This window comes from Onychostoma macrolepis, chromosome 01 (genome assembly GCF_012432095.1).
Source record: "Onychostoma macrolepis isolate SWU-2019 chromosome 01, ASM1243209v1, whole genome shotgun sequence".
NCBI lineage: Eukaryota > Metazoa > Chordata > Actinopteri > Cypriniformes > Cyprinidae > Onychostoma > Onychostoma macrolepis.
In genome coordinates, this window is record NC_081155.1 from 30,083,001 (window position 1) to 30,107,775 (window position 24,775).

Below are 24,775 nucleotides of genomic sequence, written 5' to 3' on the forward strand. Positions count from 1 at the left end.
CACAATTTATTTCGCCGTTCGAACGTTCTATGACCAAAAAAGCTGCAACTATGTTTTAAGACACAACCTATGCAGAAAACTATGGAAGCCCATTTCCGCCACTGAATAAAAAAATAATAATAAAAAAAAAAAAGGTTATTGCGACTTTTTATCTCACAATTCTGACTTTTTTTCTCAGAATTGTGAGATATAAACTCGCAATTCGGACTTTTTTTCTAGCAATTATGACTTTTCTTCTCAGAATTGTGAGATATAAACTCGCAATTGCGAGTTTATATCACGCAATTCTGAGAAGAAAAAAGTCAGAATTGTGAGATAAAAAGTCGCTATTACCTTTTTTATTTTTTTATTCGGTGGCGGAAAAGGGCTTCCATAGAAAACAGCAGAAACTTCAGCAGTGGATATCTGAGCGCCTTCTCTCGCTCCGCCCAGACTTTACTATGAGAACAGGTTGGTACAGAAGAGAATTCAGTTATCCATAACTCCGCGTTAGACGTGTGTTCTGTCTCCTCTCAACTGAAGCAATGATGCTCGCGTATCTGGCGCTGCTGGTTGCGCTTTCCTTACCTGGATATCTGGATGCGCTTCATGGATTATACGCCTTTGACCAGCCCGAGCTCTTTCAGAAAAAGAGCAACTGCAAACCCATACCTGCAAACCTGCTCCTGTGCCATGACATCGAATACACGGACATGCGTCTGCCTAACCTCCTCGGACACGAAACCATGAACGAGGTTCTGCAACAGGCTTCCTCCTGGACCCCTCTGGTGCAGAAACAGTGTCATCCGGACACCAAGAAGTTTCTCTGCTCTCTTTTCGCACCGGTGTGTCTGGATGATGTGGACGAGCCGATTCAGCCGTGCAGGTCGCTGTGCGAGAGCGTGAAGAGCGGCTGCGCTCCAGTGATGGCCGCATTTGGGTTCCCTTGGCCGGACATGCTGGACTGCAATCGCTTCCCTCTGGATAATGACCTGTGCATACCACCTGCTGGCTCAGATGCTTTAGTGCCAGTCACCAAGGAAGGTAGATTTTTTTTTTACTTTAAATTAACTTTTTTTAAGTGCATGCATGCACACCATTTACCTTTACTGCTATGTTGATCTTTTTACCCAGTTCCAAGAGTGTGTGATGCCTGCAAAGAAAAGCCTGATAATGACAATGAAATTGTGGACAGCCTGTGCAAAAATGACTTTGGTAAGGCTATATTTTGTTTGCTTTAAACATCTGAATTAATGTAGTGGCATCTCTGCTTTACACTCTTAAAAATAAAGATCCATTACAACCAAAAGGGCTATGCAGCCTAATGTCATATATAAAATAACCTTTAAAGGGGTTGCCCAAAAATGAAGATCATTTACTCACCGTCATATTGTTCTGTATGAAGTCCTTTCTTTTGCAGAACACAAATGAAGTGTTTCAACTGTTTTTGTCCATGCAGTGAAAGTCAGTGGGGTCCAGAACAGCACTGGAACCCATCGACTTTCTTTGTGAAGGATATCATGTATGAATATGAATATGAATATGAATATGCATTTCATAAATGCATACCGGTTTAGAACAACATGAGTATAAGTAAATGATGATGTTATTTTGGGGGGAACTATCGCTTTAAATTCCACGAAATACTTTATTTTCTTGTTCTTTTTAAAAAAAAAAAGTTTGTTGATTTTAAGAACATTGATTGGAAGAAGTTATAATGTAACATCAAGAAATGTTTTAATCTTCAAAGAATCATAAAGCTAAAAAAAAAAAAAAACTGCTTAGTTTAGGATTATCCTGGCCAAGATTGTGTTTAGCTGGTTTATCTTGTTGATTGAAAGGTGCACCTCAAAAACCAGCCAACAGACCAGACCAACAAACCAGCTAAGGTTGGTTTGTGTTTTTAAGAAAACCTAGAAAAGTATAGAACCCCATTGAGTGAAAATGATCTGCAAAGAGGTGAGGAACATTTATTTTTAAGAGTATAGAGAAAGCAAAAGTTATTCATAAATTTGGTATACCTTAATTCAAGCAGTTGTTTAATATTCATTGTCCTCAACCTTCAATTTTATTTCCACACTTAGCTTTAAAGATCAAAGTCAAGGAGATCTCCTACATGAATGGCGACACCAAAATCATTCCAGAAACCAAGAGCAAGACTACAAGCTACAAGCTGAATGGTGGCGTTACTGATCGTGATTTCAGGAAGATGGTGCTTTGGCTGAAAGATGGTCTTCAGTGTGTGTGTGATGAATTGAATGACATCAATGCTGCTTATCTGGTGATGGGCCAGAAGATGGATGGAAATTTGGTCATCACGTCATTGAAGCGCTGGCAGAAGGGTCAGCTGGAGTTTAAGAGAATTTCTCGTAGTATTCGCAAGTGCTAAGATTGTCCACTGATCGGAGCACTCAAATGGTCTTGAAAATGAAGACCTGTAACAGTCACACCATATATAAATGCAAAGGTTCATTTAAAACCCTAATGTCTGCTTTTCCCGGCCAGTCAGAGCTCAGGATTAGTGGAGCTGTCAGTTGTAACTGTCAAAAAGCACCTAACCTAGATTCAGCACACTTACAACTTTTCATTTTCCCTCATAAGTTTTGTCAGTTAACTGCACCTACTATTCTCAAAACTCATTCTTCTCTTCTAACATTTTTGACTATAGAGCCTCAAAACTGCCACAGAACAATTTTCTGACAGATGTTTTAGCATATTATCTTCTAGCATAAAATGAATGTATGTGGACACCCCTTCTAGTCCTTTAATGAGTTCTGCCATTATTTCCAGTGAAAACAAACTTAAAAAATGATAGTTCATCCAAAAATTAGAATTCTGTTATCATTTACTCACCCTCATGTCATTCCAAACGCATAAAACTTCTTTCAAACACAAATGAAGACATTTTTTATGAAACGTGAGAGATTTCTGTCCCTTCATTGAAAGTCCACCCCACCAAACTTTGATGCTTACAAAACTTCATAAAGACATTGTAAAATTAATTCATATGAATTGAACAGTTTATTCCAAGGCTTCTGAGAGACCCAATCACTTTATATGATGAACAGATTTAATTTAGGCATTTATTCACATAAATATTCATCAATGCATGTGCATAGAGCACATAAAATATGATAAACAAAAGCTCAAACAGTCCTGCTTGATTCACAGCAACCAATTAGGTTTGTTTTTGTGTCACACAAGCATGTTTGAGCTTCTGCAAGAGCCAATGAGATTTATTCGTGTACGTCAAGCAAGTGCAGTTGAGCTTCGTGTTTACACTGTCTTTTTAACTTTTTGAAGCAGCAAAGATTTGTTTGAATGGACTTTAAATGGGACAGATCACTCAGGTTTCATTAAACATATCTTCGTTTGTGTTTCAAAGGTGAAGAAAAGTCGGATTTGGAACGACATGAATTTAAAATTTTGGGTGAACCATCCCTTTAATGCTATATTATACAATGTCATTGTAGGGAATTCTGTGCTTTGTTTCAGGAGTTTGGGAAGAGTCCTTTTCTGTTTCTGAATGACAATACCCCTGTACACAAAGCAGCGTTCAGATTGATTTACTGAGTCTGATGTGGAAGAATTTGACCGACCTGCCCAAAACCCAGACATGAACCCTAATGAATATATTTATGATGACCTCTGTTGCAATAAACAAGTTAAAATCACACAGTTTTCTAGAATGCCATTGTATGCCATTACATTAATTGTCCTCACAGAAATTACTGGAATAATCAGACCCATTAATTAGAAAGGGGCATCATATATTTAGGAAATATTTGCAGATGAGAAGTTGAAATGCTAGGTATGAAAATTTCAAGGAAGTAAGATGAAATGCATGTAATTTCATAAATAGTTCCTCTATCAAATATGGATAGGAAACATGTTTTCTAGCAATGCATGGTCTATGCGGATTTGAATCTGCCACAGTAAACAAGTGAGAGTGCTCGTGTGAGTAGTTTTGCTTTAAGTACTTTTATCAGCACAGTGAGATAGCTGGCTCTATTCTCAATGTTTAAAATTTTCCCATGTGACACTAGCCTCTGAAGTATGATCATGTATGTTTATGTGAATATTTTCATTTCTCCCCAGACAATGATGAGTAGGCCAACAAATTTATGGTTTCTTTAGCCCAGGGTTTTTGTCTTCTTTCTACTTGAGCCTAAATACTGCACTGTTCCTGTATTATATTCTTTAAATTACAATCAGCAGTTTTATATAGTATTGGTTTATTTTCTTTCTGTGTCAGTTATATTAACAATTTTGTACTGTATGGGTCTGTGTCTTGTTTTGCTCACAAAGTTGTTTGCTGTTTCCTTTTGTTTTGGCATATGAATACCCAGTATTAGAGTACAGTCACAAGCTGGTAAAACCACAGAGACATGCTTCTCTATGTGCTGCACCGTTAGAGCAATTTTGACTTGTTGAGTTTTATTGTGCAGTTGGTTAGCCAAACTTTTGTGATACTCTGTAAATATTCAAATTGTTATGCTTGTACATAGTTTCAAAACCTGTTCCATTTCATTTGTTCGTCACAGTAGCAATATGTTGTCATTTCATTAGTGTTAAATGCATTTATTTACACCCACCGCCATGTAATGTAATTTGATCATTGATAATTTGTTTCATTTTTCTTCAGCCAGCACACAATACATAAGTGCAAATAAATGTCAAAAGAAAATCATAGGTGGTGTGTTTTTTATTCCAGAAAAATGTCTGTTTTTAACAATATGTATACAAAGATTGTTTGACTTTAGATTACATTATAGTTTTCTATTGCTAACTAACAGTAAACAGACTGTCGGTTGCAGGTATTTGTGGTCATTAGTTCCCCCTAGTGGATGGCTATGAATTCAGAAATGATAAAACGCATTTTATCCACCGATATTATATTAAAATGTACATTTTAACAATGATAAAATAACAATGAAATTTAACTCAAGTCAAAGGTCAATTCAAAGTTCGTCACTGGCCAATTGGTTTGGTGTTCTTTGCCCCAGAGTGTAGGCTGCTGTAAACATACTATTCCATCTAGTGGCAGAATATGCACACTTGCACTCAAAATACTGCAGAATTCTCCAATCTAAAAATAAATCATTTGATAAGAAAAATACTATCAGTTTACCAAGTTGCAGCAAATATTTACAAGACATACATTACAGTGATTTTTATTCTGTGTTTTAGAAGGATCATTGAAAAGTTTTTATTTATTTATTTATTATTATTTATTTATTTTTTTGTCATCAATCCAAAGACAATTTGAGTTATTTTGGAGTAAATATAAAGCTAATGTACCCACTGTCTCTTCTGAAGGTAGGTATATATGAGTTTGTGGACTGAGGAAAACAAATCTTTTTTATTATTATTATTCAAGATTCAAGACTATCTTCATCAATTATTTAAAATTTGTATTTGAATAGTATTTACCTTTAATTGAATTACTGCATTTAAACTTAAACAAAAATAAAAAATGCTGCCTTGTCATCTAACTGAAACAAAATAAGTTAAAGTTCTAAAAACATAAAGCTAATAAAAACGACAGAAGCACATAACAAAATAAGAAAAACTTAAAAAAAATGACAACAAAATTGTAAAAACAAGCAAATTCAAACTATTAATTAATAGGCTGATATAATAATAATAATAATAATAATACAAAACAACACTGGTTTTGATTTATCTCGTTGGTTCTGTGGTTACTGTATGATGCTGTATTATTGTTTATCGATGTTTGCATTGTTGGTTTGACCACTAGGAGACAGACATGCTGTGGCTCCAGTATATCTAATGACACACACGTCCTCTTCCGGGTGTGTTTGAAAAGACTTTCACTGAGCCTTGGAGGGATTCGATGTATATTGAATGATACACACAGCAACTCAAACTCAAGCCAAGATCATTTTTATGAAAAGAGCTGTGCAACAAGAAGGAGAACAGTTGTAATCTGTGTGCAGGTGAGTGCTGCTGAACAATCAACTGTTGCTTCGGTGTTCATGTATGTGTGATGGCAGGCATGATGGCTTCAGTATGCAGGGCTGATCCTCTGCCTCCCCTGCCACTGGGAAAAGTGACTAAAGGAAATTCAGTCAGGCTGTCAGACAGAATTAAAAGACTGTCGACTTACTGTCTATTCTGTTCAGATCGTTTCACGCCTTAGATGAAGAGAAGAGTAGCCTATTGGCAAAAAAAATCTGAATGTCACCCACTCATAATTTTGCTATCAATTGTGTTCATGCGTAATGAAGATCGCATCATTAATATACAAGTAGTATAGAGCCTGAAATTGCAGGCTTATTGCGTTTTGTAACGCATAACTCGACTGAAGTGCTTCAGGCGAAGGAAGTAACTCAATCGCAACTTTGTGACGTGCGGGCGCAACAATGAGGCAACAGAGAGATTGAATTCCAGGAAGGAATAAGACAATATAATTAAACAACACAACTTGTTTATAAAGCCGATGGTTTTAATGCACACTTTGTATTGCTTTGGGTTTGTACGTGTTGTTCCGTTGCTTAACACTGAAAAGTAAAAAAAAAAAAAAAAATGTTTACGTGTCCATGACGCGAGGTAACGAATCCTACTATGGGAAAGGGTTAGTTTATGAATATTAATTAGGTCATGTGACTGGGCGCTCCAATGAAGAGTACAAAGCGTGACCTAAGTTAAATATTCGAATGTGAAGTCTTGGCCGTACTAGGTTTCATAATTTTATTGTCCATGGCTTCTATTTTTATTTTATTTTTATTTTTTTTAAGGAAAAGTGGGCTTCTTCCTCCGATTGTCTGTGGCCTGCTTTTTCTCTCCTTCTATTAAAAATAAATAGGCTAAATCCATAAACTTTATGAATATTTTATTCCAGTTATTGACCGAATGACTAAAGTATCACAATTTACACACATGTACAATTTCCTTGTACAAAATAGTTTAACAATCTTCAAAACTAGGACACATTTTCATTATATGCAATAAACTTAGGCTACGTAATTTGACAGTGTTAATGTTACTGATGAGGCAGCATAATAAAAATGTGGAGTTGCTTTTGGCGATTTTTGGTATTGTTATTTGCTCTATATGAAAATGTGTAGAACTCAATAATTAAATGACATTTGAGTCTTGGTTTTTAGAAAACATATCACCGTGTGTAACTGGAGCTTTATTATACAAACCTATAATCCCATTTTCTAGGTTAACTCAACTCTTACTGATACATGAGCATCATGGGAGAGTCTCTGTGTGCAAAGACATAAAGACATAGATTTCATTATTCATTAAGCAGCATTGTAGCTCATCATAAAAGAGTTGGGCTGATTTTTCTCCTATGAGTTTAGTTTGCTTCATAAGAAACTATTTCCTTATTTAACCATAAACATTTTGAATGTGAGTAGTGTAGGTGGTGCAGATAGTGAAGACTGATATAATGGTAAATAAATGGTTCAGCTCACTAAATTTGCAGCACTTTGTACAAGTGCTGCAAATTTAGTGAGCTGAACCATTTATTTCCTGTATAGCCCTGAGTTTGAATTCCTTTGTGTAAAGGAATGCAGGATGCAGTCTGAAGTTTAAACGAAGGATTGTATACGAGTTTCTGTCAAACAATATTAACTAAAAGGCAATTAAAATTAACATTCGGTCAGAAAGAATGTGCCTGTGCTGATTTACTAAGCCATTTTTTGCAGGCTTTTCCATTGAAAATTAAATTTCAGCTGTCATTGGTTCACTGGTTCCTGGGTATTGACTTGTAATAATTACCGGTTGTTTGTACTTAAATTAGATGTTTGTTCCATGATGTGCAGCATAATGCCAGTATCCCTTCCTGAAACTTCAGCCTCAATGGAATTGTAACCTTTACTTGAATTCAGCACACGAAGGAAAAAATCTTGGTCAGTTGCTCACATGTATGTTTACTTTCAGGAATGTCAGAAGCTAGTTTTGACTCTGGGAAGAATTCCTCAGAGGATAATCAATCGGACCCTAATGAACAGGGCCCTCAAAATACTGCTGACTCTGTGAGTCAATCAAAGGCCAGAAAAAACAGCCTGGATGAAGCACACATGACTGAAATTGACATCAGTGAGGACAAGGAATTTGGAAACCACAATTACACTCACAGTGAGGATGAGGATGATGGCGATGAAGATGAGGATTCTCAGGCCCAGAGTAAAACTAGTGGAATAATTCGGGATAATGCTGATTCTGAAACAACAAGCCGTGTGGCAGCAGAAGCTGATGTGAAGGTGACGGTAATAATATAGTGAGACCTGTAGCTTTGCTTATGCTTGATCTCGCTCATACATGTTGCTGTGATTTCAGCCATTTTTTCCGATTTTTGTTTTAGGTAAATATAATCTGAATCAGCCAAATTATCTGTGAATTTAAAAGAGCTAGACCTCTGCCTGAATTCTACAGCATTATGAAGCACATATCTTTCATTCTGTCTTTGTGAGGTGTCCTTTTTTTTTTTTAAGGTGATAAATCATATTTCTTTCGCATATTCTGGTTTTGCTTGGCTGTTGCTGTTATTAGTGCATTTAAATCATTTACTTTTTTGTGCTCTTTAGTTTGCTGTCTTGTTATTTCTGTGCATGAGGCACATTACACAATTTTTGTATATAATTACATTATATATTTTTATTTTCCACCACATTATGCCATTTATTTTTATACAGTATATAGTATAGAATTTAAATGACCATTTACCGGTCGTCATTTCATAACATGAAAATAATTATCAATTTCTTTTCAATTCTAATTACTTATCAATAATTATCTCAACAAAGTATACCGATAATTAGCTTGACCAGTATTTCTTACCAGTCTTTTAGTATATAATGTATTTTTATTTGCTGCAACATACCAATAATTTAAAAATAATGCAACCTTTTTTGGGTTTTTTTTAAATAGTCTTAGATGAAGCATATTACACAACAGGACACTTCTAACACTGCATTACATTTCTTGTCAACTGTATGCACTTTTTGTCTTAGCTTGTCTTAACTCAGTACTGCACTTTTATCTACAGTATTAGCATGATTCAAATTTTTCTACAGCCTGTCCTGATAAGGAAGTGTTTACTTGTGCTTTATCTTGTTAAAAGTCTTTCCTTTTCTTCTGATAACTAAGAGGTTTGTTTAAGAAACCCGTCTTTCGTTTTCTTTGAGCATTTATTAGATTCATGATTACAGCTCTTCAGAATTTTCTGATTAGATTGCAGTTGTTTCTGTTGGTCTCTTTGTTAATGTCTCTAAGCAACTGAACTCTAGGGAACTCTTCTGCAGGGCTTGACCGAGGCACTGTTCATCAGTGCCGCTTTAATCATCGAATTTGGTGGTGACAGACTGTGAATCATTTAGATGTAAGGGCTTTTAGAGTTGTGCCTGCAAAAGATAAACCTGACCGTCATTGGAGGACAAACAAACTCACTTAAAACAGAATGTGATGCCAGATCTTTCCAGATTTGAATCGCTCAATGGAGTAACCAGTGAGAACCACAATTGTTATTTGATTCATCAAGTGAGTTTAGAGTCACTGACCTTCTGGCATGATGGCGTCAGGTGGCTTTGAAAGATTCATGCACTGTTATTGGACACTGTGTGCTGTTTTCACCGGCCAGACAAACAAGTGGCCTATCTTGAAGATTCAAATCACTGAGCCGTTCAGCAGAACATAAACCTAAATAGCCTTTTTTGTAGTTACATATTAAGCCTCATGCAAGGGCACTATAAAGTCATACCACCTTGAAATAAGGAATTGTTGCTTAAATTGCAACCTGAAACCAAATAGTGACAACAAACTGCTTGTGTCTTGCTTTCATTTGCATATGTAACTGAAGTAGGCACTTTTGGATTTACTGATGTTTGTAGTAGGGATGTAACTCTGTAATACAGTCAATATTTATATATATTTGAATATCAATTTGTGAATGCTCATTTCCACCCTTTTTTACTTTTTACCTTTGCTGTTATGTTGCGCTCATACTCTTAATAATTTATTAACGCTGTCAATTATAATCTTTAGCAGAAGCTAAAGCTATTACATTTATTTTTGTTTTATTTTTTTATTTATTTGTATACAATATAGTATTGGAGCAATATAGAAACAATTATCAGTCATCAGCAATAAATTAAAAAGATAATTGTCAACTTAAAGGTAACAGAAATTTGTGTCACTGGACGGGTCTGTACAATTCTCTGAATATAACAGTAATACATTTACAGTAGAAACCTACCAGACAAGCAGACTGTACCATACATCAGTATGTAAAATATGCAAATATCCCACTGTTTTGAAAGTATAACCATAAGACTGAATTAGACCACACAGGCCCATCCTTTTAACCACATGCCATCTTTTCAAAAGGCATAGGCCAGAAATTAGTTTTTGATATTTTTACCTGCTTTATGTAATATCAGTGTTCACTGTTTCATGTTATTAGAGATGTTCCTACTTTTCGATGTGGATCACTGTGCCCACTCTCACTCCCACATCTGGCTCCATGTTCATTTGTCAGATATGGACGCTATACTGTAGCTCCTCGGTTTGTTGTCCATCTCAAATGTCTTTTCTTGTCTTATTCAGAAAAATTCAGTGTAAATTGAAGTCTCGCTTTGGTTGTATCATTAAAACCATCTTTGGACTTACTGTAATGCAGTGGACATTTTATTGGAGTGTTTAAAGTCTGTCCACAAAGCTCATCAGCAATCTTCTTAACCATTTGGCACACAACCTTCTGATGCAATGTCACATATGCTTTATCTTGTCAATGACTTTTCACGTGCTATCGCTCTCATGTTCTACTCTTGTCATTGTAAAGGTTTAGAAGTGAGGTTTGATTTAGTTTTTTTAATTTTTTCCTTAAAATTAACCCCAAGCCTATATATATATATATATTATTATTATTATTATTATTATTTATTTATTTATTTTTTCAGCTTGTCATTGAGTGGTAGGAGCTGTCGAGGTTATCCTTGGATGTCTGATTAGCTTATGCTTAATTCCACCATCCGTCACTAGGCTGTTTTATCCCTTAAAGGATTATTGATGAACTTGTGATCACCTTAATTCTTTGTGTGATTTTATGTAGATGAACAAAGAAAAGTTTCAGTATTTCTTTTAAATTAATTATTTAAAAATTGTTAAATATTACCATAATCATTATTACAATTTATTTCTCAGATTTCTATGCTTTTTTTATTGATGTGACAAAGTTGGATGACAGGAAAGAAGGGGAAGCAAGAGAGGGTGTGGTGTGTGTGTGTGTGTGTGTGTGTGTGTGTGTGTCTAGGACACGTGCTACTGTTCCGCTGTGACTCTGACCTGGACACATACTGAAGTGTTGTGTTTCTAAAAGAGTATAATAATAGTGTTTTAATAAAAGTGTTTATTTCAGAAAACAAACAAACAACTTTCTCATCCCGAGCTTTTAAACAGTACTGTATATGAAAATGTGTTTATCAGTCCCTGATTAAAAAATGATCACCAGATGGCAGTGTAGTTAGACTTGGCTGTTCTCCCTGTACTTTGAGGTTTTGATTCACTAATAGTTCTATTTCCCTGTTGCTGTTAAATAATAATTCTAAAACAGCAGCAGACCTGATCTATTTCATTTTCTATAGATGCATTTTCTTTGCTGTGCTGCAATTAAAACTTCACAAGTCTAAACAAGCTACGGTTGTGCAAAGCTTTCTGGTGGTGGTAGCACTCTGCATCTGAACTCTCAGTTTGACAGCTTTAACATTGATTTTTCCAAGTTCTCCTAGTTATTGATATTGTGTGTGTGTGTGTATTGAAGGTGGCTATGGCAGAGGAGGCCCACAGAAGCCCAGCTGCTCAAATCTCAGTAACCAGAAACGGAGAAGCAGACAAGAGTCATGAGGAAGTGTTTCACAGGGTAAGACATCCTACATTGAACAAAACACCCATCATGCACCAATTCCACTGTTTCTAAACGGCTCTTGCCCTGAATCGAAGTCAACTAACAATGGTGCCATTTGAACACAGAATGTTTGGATATGAATGTTTCCAAAGTGCTGTGTACTGATGACGCACAATGACAATCAAATAAGTGTTGATGTGTCTCATGACTGTAGTTATGTTCCTAATTATTTAAAATATTTGACAGACTACTATATTGTTACAGTCTAATAGGACTCTCTCTCTCTATATATATATATATAGAGAGAGAGAGAGACAGATACACAGATTTGACAGAGTTGCTATTATTGAATATATTGTTCTATGGATTATGTTGGTTTGCCCAGCCCTACCTCCATATATCCGGGTTGGCATAGTATTTTTAACCTTGAGGAAATTGTCTTAAGTGTGGGCTTTCTTCACATTAAACTGAAGAACTAGGCAACATAAATCCCAAGGCATCTCTAAAATGTACCTGCTTAAATGTTTCACACAAATAATTGTAAACGATGTCTAGTACTACTTTTAACCCTTATTGTTATACATTCATTTGGTGTTGCCAAATGTAAAACAATGGCGCTAGAATGATACAGTGAGTTGTTTAGCAACAGACGACCAATCATGAATTAATTAGTGCTTATGCATTAAATATTCATGAACCTTGTACAGTCACAGAAACTTTCACACACTGTATTTAGTTTCAGTGTCTGAGGGGGGGAGTTTTGTAGTGAAGAAGAGATGCTGTAATTTGTTTTTATACGCATCTGCATTGTTTGACTTAAAACACACAGGGCAGAGTTACTTGGCCACATTTTCATAGATAATATGCTTGGTGCCTAATATGCTTTAACCCTGTAATTACAGAGTTTAGACAGTTTTAAAAAGACAATTTTAAAAAGTGAAAACTTGTTATTTTGCCACACAATTGAACACAAATTATGCTGTTTTGAAATGAATGATTAACAGCTAAAACTAAGAGGAAAACAGTAGAAAACATTGCATTATGCAAATTTAATTATGATATCTTTCCTGAATGTCATTCATTTTTATTCTTGTTTCTTGTTCTCCCTGTTTTTCTTTCAAGGATGTGCCACACAATGTCTCCTCTGGACCAAACACATCACACTCCCACAATTCACCTGAAAACTATGCAATGAATGAGGGAGTTGTCCAAGTGGGGCCATATACAGGTACAACACTAAGCATGCATTGAACCTGAATATAATTTGCCTTTGTCCTTCACACAAATACATACAATGACTCGGCATGCTACAGTTAACGCACAAGCGTATGTGCTTTATTATATACAGATTTGCAATTTGCTCAGAGACAATGGTAAAATGTTTTTTTTTCAGTCATTAGGTTAGTAGACTAGTTGAATGGCTTTAATGTCCTCTCGCTATCTGGTGAATCTAATGTGAACCCATGTTTGTTTGTCTGTGTTTCTCTTTGAGTGTGTTGTGGAGAGAGGGAGAATTTGAATTTGAAAAGAAAGGTGTTCCTGTCTCATTACAGAGTCGTCTGTGATCTTTTTTTTTTCTGCTTCCCCTTTCATTATTTCATCCTCATCTACTGCGTGAATTAATTAGGACGGAAACATGGCAACCTGTCATTAGTTGGGTGTAATTGCTGACCACCCTTTTTATTATTCCTCTATATTTCCCTTGTCACTTGTTAGCTTAGGAGACTATGGAGCGTATTTCATCAGTTTGCTGCAGCAAACCTACTGGCAATGAAATTGATTTGAAACATTTTATTTAAATGTTAGATTTTTCAGGTTTCCCTTGTGACATTAACAGAGTTAATCAGAGTGTTCATTTAAGACTTGTGTATTTAAACAAGCCCTGTAATAATTGGAACCTGCACGCATGTTTAATCTGTTTAATTAAAAATGCAGCAGGGACTGTAATATCGTAAAATATTAATACAATTTAAATGAACCATTTTCTGTTTTAATATGTATTAAAATGTGACTTATTTCTGTGATGGCAAAGCTAAATAGCAGCCATTGCGCCAGTTTTCAGTGTCACATGATCATTCAGAAATCATTCTTGTATGTTCATATGTTGACACATTTACTGCTGATATTTTTGTGTAAACAGTGATACATTTTTTCAGGATACTTTGATGAATAGACTGTTCAAAACAACTGCATTTATTTGAAAAATATTTTTTTTTACAGTCACTTTAAATAGTTTAATGCATCATTCCTGAATAAAATTATGAATTGATTTAAAGTCTTACTGGCCCCAAACATTTGAATGGTAGTGTAATTTGGGTAGATGTTTTAATGTAATAGGTGTGATACTGTAGCCACACTCTGATTGACCTGTTTTTGCATTATATGCTTTCCATAAACAACATAGGTCAAACAATCGATACATTTTGTGTGTATTTTTTATTTATTTATTTTGATTTTGATGGATGGATGGACACTTCCTCTGTGCTGTAGTTTACTTAAAAAAAAATCTCAGACTCATCTTAAAAAAATTCATAAAAGAAATTCATCACTGACCATTTTTAGGGTCGCCATTCCAGGCCACCACACCTAAAGTTGTCCCCAGTCCTGCAGCAGCCAGCCGGCTAGCTCGTAGCATCAGCGATAGTCAGGTGGAGACACAGAAAGGTACCACATACCTTAACAGAAGACGTCACGCATGGATCTGCATTCCTTCATCTCTTCCTTACTAACGCTGCACTGTCAGTTTCAGACTGTACCATCATAAAGGCATTGTTTTTCTAATAGATTCCAGTGATGTCTGTTAAAATCTTCAACAGATATAAAAATTGACATCACTTTCCACTTTTGTGTAGTTGTAGCACATTAGATTGGTAGGTTGTAACTTTATGATGGTGTTCTGTTAAATTCCGTCAACTCCAGGCCTGTTTTCTTCCCTCTTGTTGCTTCCCTCTTTAATGACTTTGGAGTTGGGGCTTATTTATTCGTCTTGGCTGACCACCCTGTAACCCTTTGCCTTCCTGACTGATCGCAAAAGATAAAGATTTAGATTTATCAATAATTTCCACTTTTTTTCCCTCACAGGACTTTGATCATGCAAAACAATACACTGCTTTTGTTGTTTCCCACTGTTTCTGCTGCCGTCTGACGTTTTAAATGAGAAAAGCATGTTTCAACTAAGCTTATCTTTAGTCTAGAGTTGCTCCTGTCCGTGTTTCAGTGTTATTTTAGTATTATCGTTTATTTTTATTTTTCAATTTAATTTTACCTTAAATTATATTGTTCTTAATATTTTTTTCTCTTTTTTGGTTAGTAATTATAGTATGTCAATTTAAACGTATTTCAGTTAGATTTCAAGGCAAGATTTGTAATATCCATTTGGTTTAGGTTTCCTCTAAAATTTTATTTCATATTACATTTTATTTTAGTTAACAAAAACGTTTTTCAATAGTTTTTGTTAATGAGTAGAAACAGATGTTATTTGTCAAACATTAATTATCTTGGATGGTAATATTGGGTGTTCCTCTATTTTGACTGATTTGATTTAGCCATTTATCATAAAAGATGACATGTTAGTCTTAATAGTTGTGAGTCTCAATGAGTAATATCATATCACAGTCATCTCTCGTGTCAGTTAACAGATGTCATTCTGTCATCAGGTGCTTTGAGAGAGCAGCAGATGGAAGGAGCAGTGGTCCTCGCTGATGACATGAAGAGTCCTGCCATAGAGAAACTGGAGCTGGTGAGGAAGTGGAGCATCAACACTTACAAAGTGAGTGATTCCTGCCATAGTGGTTATGATGGCATCTGTGTTCATTAAAAAAGGTCTCAAGCATCCATGTCTCACAAAAGTCTGGGTTTGAGCTACTTGAAACAGAACAGAGCACAATGGTGGAAAAGCGTTGTGGTGTACACATTTAGTCTGGTTTGTGACATTTTCCAGTGATGATCCCTTTGAAAAATTTTCCCCATAATTTCATATGTTCTCTGTAATATTGCTGGCAAAAAAAGACAGGGTTCTATGTATCCTCTGTGCCCAAGCTTTTGTAGCCCTGTAAATATTTCTTATTTTCAATGTTTTTTTTCAATGTTTTGTTATTATTGTCCATTTTGTTAACACTTTTTTTATCTTATACTCCTCCCCACAGTGCACTAAGCAAATTCTGTCGGAGAAGTTAGGTCGTGGCTCCCGTACAGTTGATCTGGAGCTGGAGGCGCAGATCGAGGTTCTTCGTGACAACAAACGAAAGTATGAGCATGTTATCAAGCTGGCGCAGACACTTTGCACTCAGCTGGCGCAGATGCTGCAGACGCAGAGACAGCTGGGTGACGCGTTTGCCGATCTTAGTCTCAAGACACCCGATCTACATGTAAGTACTCTTGATTTTTTTTTTTTTTTTTTTTACAAAATCAGAATCAGTGTTTATTTAAAATGGATATTAAGTATCTTATATGCATTTTCCCCCACAGTGGAAAGTTATGTTGCTCTTTAAATTTGATTATCAAAGATGTACACACATTCACAAAAATCCTACATGTTTTCTTAGGTTTTAAATGGCAAAACAATACTGTTTAAAAAATAACATCATTACACACTCTCTGGTTGTCAAACTTGGTATATGTGCTTACCGACAGCCGATTATCCAGAATGATATCTGATGATACCAATGGCGATAGTTTGATTTTCTCATGAAAAAAATCTCTCCTAACCAATGCTGTATACTATACAGGGAACCCTCTCATTTGGTTCATTACCATAATATTACATTTTAAAATGAATAACAAAGCTATTGTAATTTAAGCTATAAGCTAACTAATTATAAGCTAACTGCTATTTATTTTCAGATATCATAATTATTCAAATAAAAATTCAAATATCTGTATACAACTCAGTTGCACATAACAGTCTTCATAGATACTTGTCTTAATGCCAGATTTATTCAAACATATATAAGTACTGTTTTTATACTGTTAATGCGTTAGTCACGTTAATTTTTTTTTATGGCCAATAGTGGGAAATAAAAAATTTTTTTGGTCGATAACAATTATTGGTCTATTTTCACTTTTTTGCTTTTTTTGCATTTAGTTAGGTTTCTGGCATGTCTGCCAGCTCAGAAAAGCTAAAAACAAAACAATGCAGCCAGTTCGTTATGGGCTGCCTGAGTCTGAAACTGTGTCGTCCAGTTTCAATTTGCAGACCGTTTCTACGTAGATAGTTAGCTATTTGAATAAGACCACCTCCGAGTTTCCAATTTCCCCTGAAAATATATTCACGCATCTTGAGTTGACACCCCACGGAAGAGATGGGTAGGGTAGTAGCTCATTATCATTTAAAGAAACATGCACCAAAATGAGTCACTGTAAACAGAGCTGTTTTTGACAAGGTAAAAAGGATGTTGTTACCAAAGTATGTTACAGACATTTTATGAAGACCCTAAAGAGTCATATCAAACTTGTGGAAAATGGGCATCCGATATCCCCTTTAAAAATATATAACGTAGCATTCATTTTTTCCCTGACATCGTTTGGCATGTGTTACAGTAGACTATATGGATATGCTATCAAGCATAGTAAGATGCAAAAGAGAACTTAATTCGGTACTGGCACGCTGTCTGTGAATAAGCTCTCTGTGAACACAGGCATCCAACACATGCATGCACAGAGAAAGTCACTTCAGACAGTACGCCAGTAGACAAAATTATGTCAGAATGCCCATTTTTGGCGAGTGGCCTCATTTTTAAAAAGTCCTAAATGACTGTAAAGTATTGGGAGAAAATTGGATGTGTGTCAGATATGCCATCACCGACTGCTCTTCTTGCTGATTAACATTTGTTGCTTGAATGAAGATGAATCTATATTCAGTTTATGCATATACAATTAATAGTTTATGTGAAGATTGTTTTAAGTTCACTTAAATTAAAAGTTGTTATATTTTTCAAACCTATTAAATGTTAAAAATAATGGCTTGCAGTTACAGGTGCTGGTCATATAATTAGAATATCATCAAAAAGTTTATTTATTTCACTAATTCCATTCAAAAAGTGAAACTTGTATATTATAATCATTCATTACACACAGACTGATATATTTCGAACGTTTATTTCTTTTAATTTTGATGATTAGAGCTTACAGCTCATGAAAGTCAAAAATCAGTATCTCAAAATATTAGAATATTTACATTTGAGTTTGAATAAATGGCCATCCCTACAGTATAAATGCTGGGTATGTCTTGTTCTTTGAAACCACAATAATGGGGAAGACTGCTGACTTGGCAATGATCCCAAAGACGAACATTGACACCCTCCACAAAGAGGGTAAGTCACAGAAGGTCATTACTGAAAGGTGTGGCTGTTTACAGAGTGCTGTATCAAAGCATATTAAATGCAAAGTTGACTGGAAGGAAGAATTTGGGTAGGAAAAGGTGCACAAGCAATAAGGATGACCGCAAGCTTGAGAATACTGTCAAGCAAAGCTGATTCAAACACTTGTGAGAGCTTCACAAGGAGATAATTGGAGCTGGAGTCAGTGCATCAAGAGTCACCACGCTCAGACGTCTTCAGGAAAAGGGCTACCAAGCCACTTCTGAACCAGAGACAACGTCAGAAGCATCTTACCTGGGCTGTGGAGAAAAAGAACTGGACTGTTGCTCAGTGGTCCAAAGTCCTCTTTTCAGATGAAAGTAAATTTTACATTTCATTTGGAAATCAAGGTCCTAGAGCCTGGAGGAAGAGTGGAGAGGCACAGAATCCATGTTGCTTGAAGTCCAGTGTGAAGTTTCCACAGTCTGCGATGATTTGGGCTGCCATGTCATCTGCTGGTGTTGGTCCACTGTGTTTTCTGAAGTCCACAGTCAACGCAGCCATCTAACGGGACATTTTAGAGCACTTCATGCTTCCTTCTGTTGACAAGCTTTATGGAGATGCTGATTTCATTTTCCAGCAGGATTTGGCACCTGCCCACACTGCCAAAGGTACCAAAAGCTGGTTCAATGACCATAGTGTTACTGTGCTTGATTCGCCAGCAATCTCGCCTGACCTGAACCCCATAGAGAATCTATGGGGTATTGTCAAGAGGAAGATGAGAGACACCAGACCCAACAATGCAGATGAGCTGAAGGCCACTATCAGAGCAACCTGGGCTCTCATAACACCTGAGCAGTGCCACAGACTGATCGACTCCATGCCACGCCGCATTGCTGCAGTAATTCAGGCAAAAGGAGCCCCAACTAAGTATTGAGTGCTGTACATGCTCATACTTTTCATTTTCATACTTTTCAGTTGGCCAAGATTTCTAAAAATCCTTTCTTTGTATTGGTCTTAAGTAATATTCTAATATTTTGAGATACTGATTTTTGACTTTCATGAGCTGTAAGCTCTAATCATCAAAATTAAAAGAAATAAACATTTGAAATATATCAGTCTGTGTGTAATGAATGAATATAATATACAAGTTTCACTTTTTGAATGGAATTAGTGAAATAAATCAACTTTTTGATGATATTCTAATTATATGACCAGCACCTGTATACTGTAATGTTGAATGGCTATAATTAATGGATAAAATTGAGGGGAAAAAATGCATTATAAAGGGTTAGTTCACCCAAAAATGAAAATTACCCCACGATTTACTCACTCTCAAGTCATCCTAGGTGTATATGACTTTCTTCTTTCAGACAAATACAATCAGAGTTATATTAAAAAATGTCCTGGCTCTTCCAAGCTTTTTAATGGCAGTGAATGGTGTGAAAGGATTGAGATTTTGAAGTGAAACTGCATCCATCCATCATAAAAAAAGTGCTCCAAACGGCCCGGGGGTTAATTAAGGCCTTCTGAAGCGAATGGATGTGTTTGTGTAAGAAAAATAGTTTCCGCTCTAGTTTCCGCTAACTGTCATTCATGAGAGAGTGGCATTCCTGTGGATGAAGTAGGACGTAGCGTAAACTCTGTGAGAATATGGTAGTCTTGCAAGAACCAAGTTTTGTTTACAGCAAAGGAAAACCGGTTTCCTCTTGGCTTATATCGAAATGCTTCAACATTTTTCTTTACAAATCCTTGTTCTGTACTTCTAATTCGTGACCGGTGTTTTATTTTGTTTTGCTCTCTCCTGCACAAGTTCGTCACTTCTCACCGGAGTTTATACTACGTCCTACGTTATCCGCTGGAACTCCACTCTCTCGTGTACATGTGTACGACAATAGGCGGAAGCTAGAGATTACGGTTCATGAAGTTTTAAATATGGATATTGTCTTACACAAACGCATCAGTTGACTTTTTATGATGGATGGATGCACTTCTTTTTACTTTGTACTTCTTCAAGATGCCATTAAACACATTTAAAATATACCCAAATTTGTTGTTTCTACATTCGTTTGGAGATTCAGTGTGAAATTTTGACCGTATAAATATGTTAATATGCAATTAATCACAATTAATTACAGAAAACGTGTAATCAATTCTGCGATGTTTTTAATCGATTGACAGAATTTATATATTATAGCAGCTATTTTCTTGTGTGTGTATATATATATATATATATATATATATATATATATATATATATATATATATATGAAAATAGCCATAGTATACATAAAATAAATACAGTAATATTTACAGTAATTTAAATACAGTAATATTTCACTCCAATGCAACACAAATGCTTTTGTGAAGACTGCGTGGCATATATGGATTTTTTTTTCTGACAAAATAACTGGATGCCTGCCATACAGTATAATTTATTCATGGACTGTTTTGGATACACTTTGGTATTGATGTTTCCAGAACCACCACACAAATACTAAATACTTTATGACTGGACTATAACCAGAAAGTGAATTGGTCTTTCGTTTTAATTCATTTTTTCACAGAGAGGGCAAAGTCTCAATGCAGTATTTGCGGTGTTTTGCTGCCTAGCTGTTTATCTATTTCTGTGTGTTCTTTTAGTAGAAGCAAATATAGATGAAAACTCTATTTATTTGTGTGTTTTAGGAGGAATTTGGCTACAATGCTGAAACCCAAAAACTTCTGGCGAAAAATGGAGAAACTCTGTTGGGAGCTATCAACTTCTTCATCTCCAGTGTTAAAACTCTAGTGGATAAAACTATAGAGGACACCTTGATCAACATTAAGCAATATGAAGCAGCAAGGTCTGAATATATCTTTACAAACCACTGTATACTACTGTTCTATTCATTTATTGAGCAAAACAGTTCTCATTCTCTAAGGTCTGTGCTCTTTTGGTAGGATTGAGTATGACGCATATCGCACAGATTTAGAGGAGCTCAATCTGGGTCCACGGGACGCCAATACACTCCCTAAGATTGAGCTGTCTCAGCAACAGTTCCAGATCCACCGTGAAAAATATGAAAAGATGCGCAATGACGTCTCAGTCAAACTCAAGTTTCTGGAGGAAAACAAGGTAAGTGAATGTTAATCTTAATATGTTGAATTTTAGTACCAAATTAAATGTAAATTGCCATTCTTGGGAGCAAACGTAATTGCTGAAATAATTGGCTTTCCCAAACACTGCTACTGTTAACAGGTTATATAGGTTATTCTGTACCTATAGTGCTAATTGTAGCTCTTACATCCTGAATTGTGGTGCTGATGTTTCTTTAATATTTCAAAAATTATTAACCTGCTTCACCTCCGAAACAACTTTCATTTTTGGCCGATCCTAACCAATTCAACCTTTCTTGTTCAATATCCTGCTCACTTGGAAACAACGCATCACATTACAGAAGTAAAGATGTTGCAAAGGCCCTTTCAAGTTGACTAATATATCCTGTTGGGGAAAAAATGAACTCAAACTGATTGAGGCATCTTTACTGTTCAGATGATGTATAATAAACTGGTTATCACTGGTTATAATATACTTCAAAATATAATTGATTTCTGTGATGCAGCGCTGAATTTTCATCAGCCATTACTCCAGTCTTCAGTGTCACATGATCCTTCAGAAATCATTCTAATATGCTGATTTATAATCAGAGTTGAAACTGTTGTGCTGTTTAATATTTTTTCTGGCACCTGTGACCCTTTTTTCTTTGATTCTTTGATAAAATGTTAAAAAGAACAGCATTTATTCAAAATAGAATAGCCTTTTCAGTCACTTTTGATCCATTTTAAAAGTATTAATTTCTTTAAAAAAATAATGAAAGAAAAAACTTACTGACTCCAAACTTTTGAATAGTAGTGGATATTGTAACACTAAATTCCTATTTTAAATAAACACTGTTCTTTTTAACTTTTTATTTATCAAAGAATCCTGAAAAAAGTATCACAGGTCCCAAAAAATATTAAGCAGCACAGCTGTTTCCAACATTGATTAAAAATCAACATATTAGAATGATTTCTGAAGGATCATGTGACACTGAAGACTAGAGTAATGGCTGACAAAAATTCAGTTTTGCTTCACAGGAATATATATGTATATATGTGACCCTGGACCACAAAACCAGTCTTAAGTCGCTGGGGTATATTTGTAGCAATAGCCAAAAATACATCGTGAGGGTCAAAATTATCGATTTTTCTTTTATGCCAAAAATCATTGAAGATCACCAAAGATCATGTTCCATGAAGATATTTTGTAAATTTCTTACCGTAAATATATCTCAACTTCATTTTTGATTAGTAATATGCATTGCTAAGAACTTCATTTGGACAACTTTAAAGGTGATTTTCTGCATATTAAGATTTTTTTTTGCACCCTCAGATTCCAGATTTTCAAATAGTTGTATCTCGGCCAAATATTATCCGATCCTAACAAATCATAATCATACAAGCTTATTTATCAAGCTTATGTATAAATCTCAATTTCAGAAAAATTTACACTTGTGACTGGTTTTGTGGTCCAGGGTCATATATATATAATATTATTATTATTATTATATATATTCACTCAATTTACACTTTACCAATTAATTTACACTTTTTGTCTGGGTGTTCCTATTAAATATGGAAAAATGACATGCTTGACATGCCCAATTGCATGCCCAATACTGCCTTTTTTTCCCCCTTCAGTATTGTGAGTTATGATTTACATCCTTAGGATGCGAATTACAGTTTTCATTGCCTTTTCCTTAGGTGAAGGTGTTACACAACCAGCTGATTCTCTTCCATAACGCCATCGCAGCATACTTCGCAGGCAACCAACAGCAGCTGGATCAGACCCTTAAACAGTTCCACATCAAACTAAAGCTACCAGGAGGAGAAACCCCCTCTTGGCTAGAGGAGCACTGATTGAATCAGATGGTATAATCCAGAGCGGAGGGCAGAGCACACCACTCCATAAGGAAACCAAATCCATAAAAAGCAAAAATGTCTCGCTATCACTCCTTTCCCTTTTTACAACTTTCAGGACACTAAAGCCTGTCAATAAATGTATGACAGGAAACCATTTTGATAAAAGAGAAATATTTAGCTCCTCTCTTTGTCCTTGCTATGTCTGACTTTACACTTGAAGTTTAGTTTTTAAATAAATGCTTTTTCTTTTGTCTGAGAGTTTGCACTCTCTTGCGTAACAAAAACAATCTTGTTGTTTTTGAATCAAGTTACCAGCACTTTAATGATAGATGGAATACAGACAAATAAGCAGGAAGCAGGAAGAAATGAGGGGCCTTATGAATGTTGTACAGACTTTAAAGTAGTTTTTTTGAAAAAAAAATGATTCAAATTAAATTGGTCTTGGACTAAAAATCAGTCTGACACTTAATTCTACTTCAAATTTGCCTTTTCATCTTTTTCTAGACCTCACTAGTGTCATCCTCTCCTAACCTTTTTTTTTATGTAACTGCACTGTTATATTGTTATCAAGCACATTGACATAAATTTCCATATTGCCGCCGTAAAGGGCATATTGATCTGAAAGGTTGATCATTTTAGTTCAAACTTGAAGTTTTGCTGTGCTGCATTTACTGTCACAAAAAGGGCAGGATAATCAGAGGTTATAAACTCTCAATTTCTGGCTTTTTTGCTGTAAATTTTTAAGGTGAACCTTTTGTAGATCCCATTGAAAGGGGATGGGGCTTCATTTCTGACTTGATGTGCCTTGCTCTTTGTCAATCATCAATTTTAATCATCTTCAGTGTTGTCAGGAGTTACTCTCATTACCATCCTACAGACCACAGAATGGACCAATAAACACAGCCATATTTGCAGTCCAGGATAATCACACATGCATATAGACCAGCAATCTCTATTTAACTTGAAATTACAATCTTTTTTTTCCCTTCGTTTATTTTATTTTTTTAAACGACCTTTCTTTGCATTCCATTTCTTCAATAACTAAGCCAGGAATCCATTTTGTACAAAATGTAAACCAAAACTCCCAGGTAAGTACAAAAGAAGAAGTAATTTTGGGTTTATTAATTTTTATTGCAACAGATTATGTACCAGGTGTACATTTGAATATGTGTAAATATTAGACCGGGGGTCACCAGATGAATACAAAATGAATGTAGAACAAATTCATATAAAAACATGGATGCCAAATGGAATGTTAAGATTTATATCTTGAATACAAAATAATGGAGTTGTTTATTCTTGGAGACTCTTAAAACATCTGCACTCCTGGTTCTCCTTGTCTTGCCTCTTTTCATTTGATGTACAATAACTACCTTTAGTTTCTGTGTGACTTCTCAGTTCTGTCTTAGCAGCAGACAGACACCAATGTACAGTAAATGTGGGAACTGACTGACATGCTTAGTCACATCTATATATATTTGTAAAATCTTGTATTTTACTTTGGGTATAAAAGAACTTTGCTGTGTGCTGCTTTTTTGAGGATTTGTTGATAAACGATGGATCAGGTGTATAAGGGCAGAAAAGATCTGAATGTTGAATCATGGGAGAAAATAAAACTTTTCATTCTTAAGTCTTGTGTATAACTCACTTTTTATTAAAATGAATGAAATCCTTTCAG

At 35.4% G+C, this 24,775-nt stretch overlaps 2 protein-coding genes across 4 annotated transcripts; both read left to right on the plus strand.

The window, feature by feature from the left end:
* Positions 1–416: 416 nt before the first annotated feature.
* On the plus strand, positions 417–4,669 carry sfrp2 (secreted frizzled-related protein 2). Its single transcript, XM_058780960.1, has 3 exons — positions 417–1,023; positions 1,114–1,194; positions 2,064–4,669. The coding sequence occupies exons 1-3, from the start codon at positions 525–527 to the stop codon at positions 2,366–2,368; spliced, it is 885 nt and encodes a 294-aa protein (XP_058636943.1). The 5' UTR covers positions 417–524; the 3' UTR covers positions 2,369–4,669.
* A 1,059-nt stretch (positions 4,670–5,728) lies between these two features.
* arfip1 (ADP-ribosylation factor interacting protein 1 (arfaptin 1)) lies at positions 5,729–24,727 on the plus strand. 3 transcript variants are annotated; one of them, XM_058789656.1, is made up of 10 exons: positions 5,801–5,939; positions 7,897–8,219; positions 11,774–11,872; positions 12,980–13,085; positions 14,420–14,521; positions 15,514–15,626; positions 16,003–16,224; positions 20,842–20,999; positions 21,097–21,271; positions 22,939–24,727. In XM_058789656.1, exons 2-10 carry the CDS (start codon positions 7,899–7,901, stop codon positions 23,092–23,094), a joined length of 1,452 nt encoding a protein of 483 aa, XP_058645639.1. In that variant the 5' UTR covers positions 5,801–5,939; positions 7,897–7,898; the 3' UTR covers positions 23,095–24,727. The 3 variants fall into 3 exon arrangements, with proteins under 3 accessions (XP_058645654.1, XP_058645639.1, XP_058645647.1); XM_058789671.1 differs by lacking the exon at positions 7,897–8,219 and having other exon boundaries at positions 5,729–5,939; XM_058789664.1 differs by lacking the exon at positions 14,420–14,521.
* The last annotated feature ends 48 nt before the right edge of the window (positions 24,728–24,775 follow it).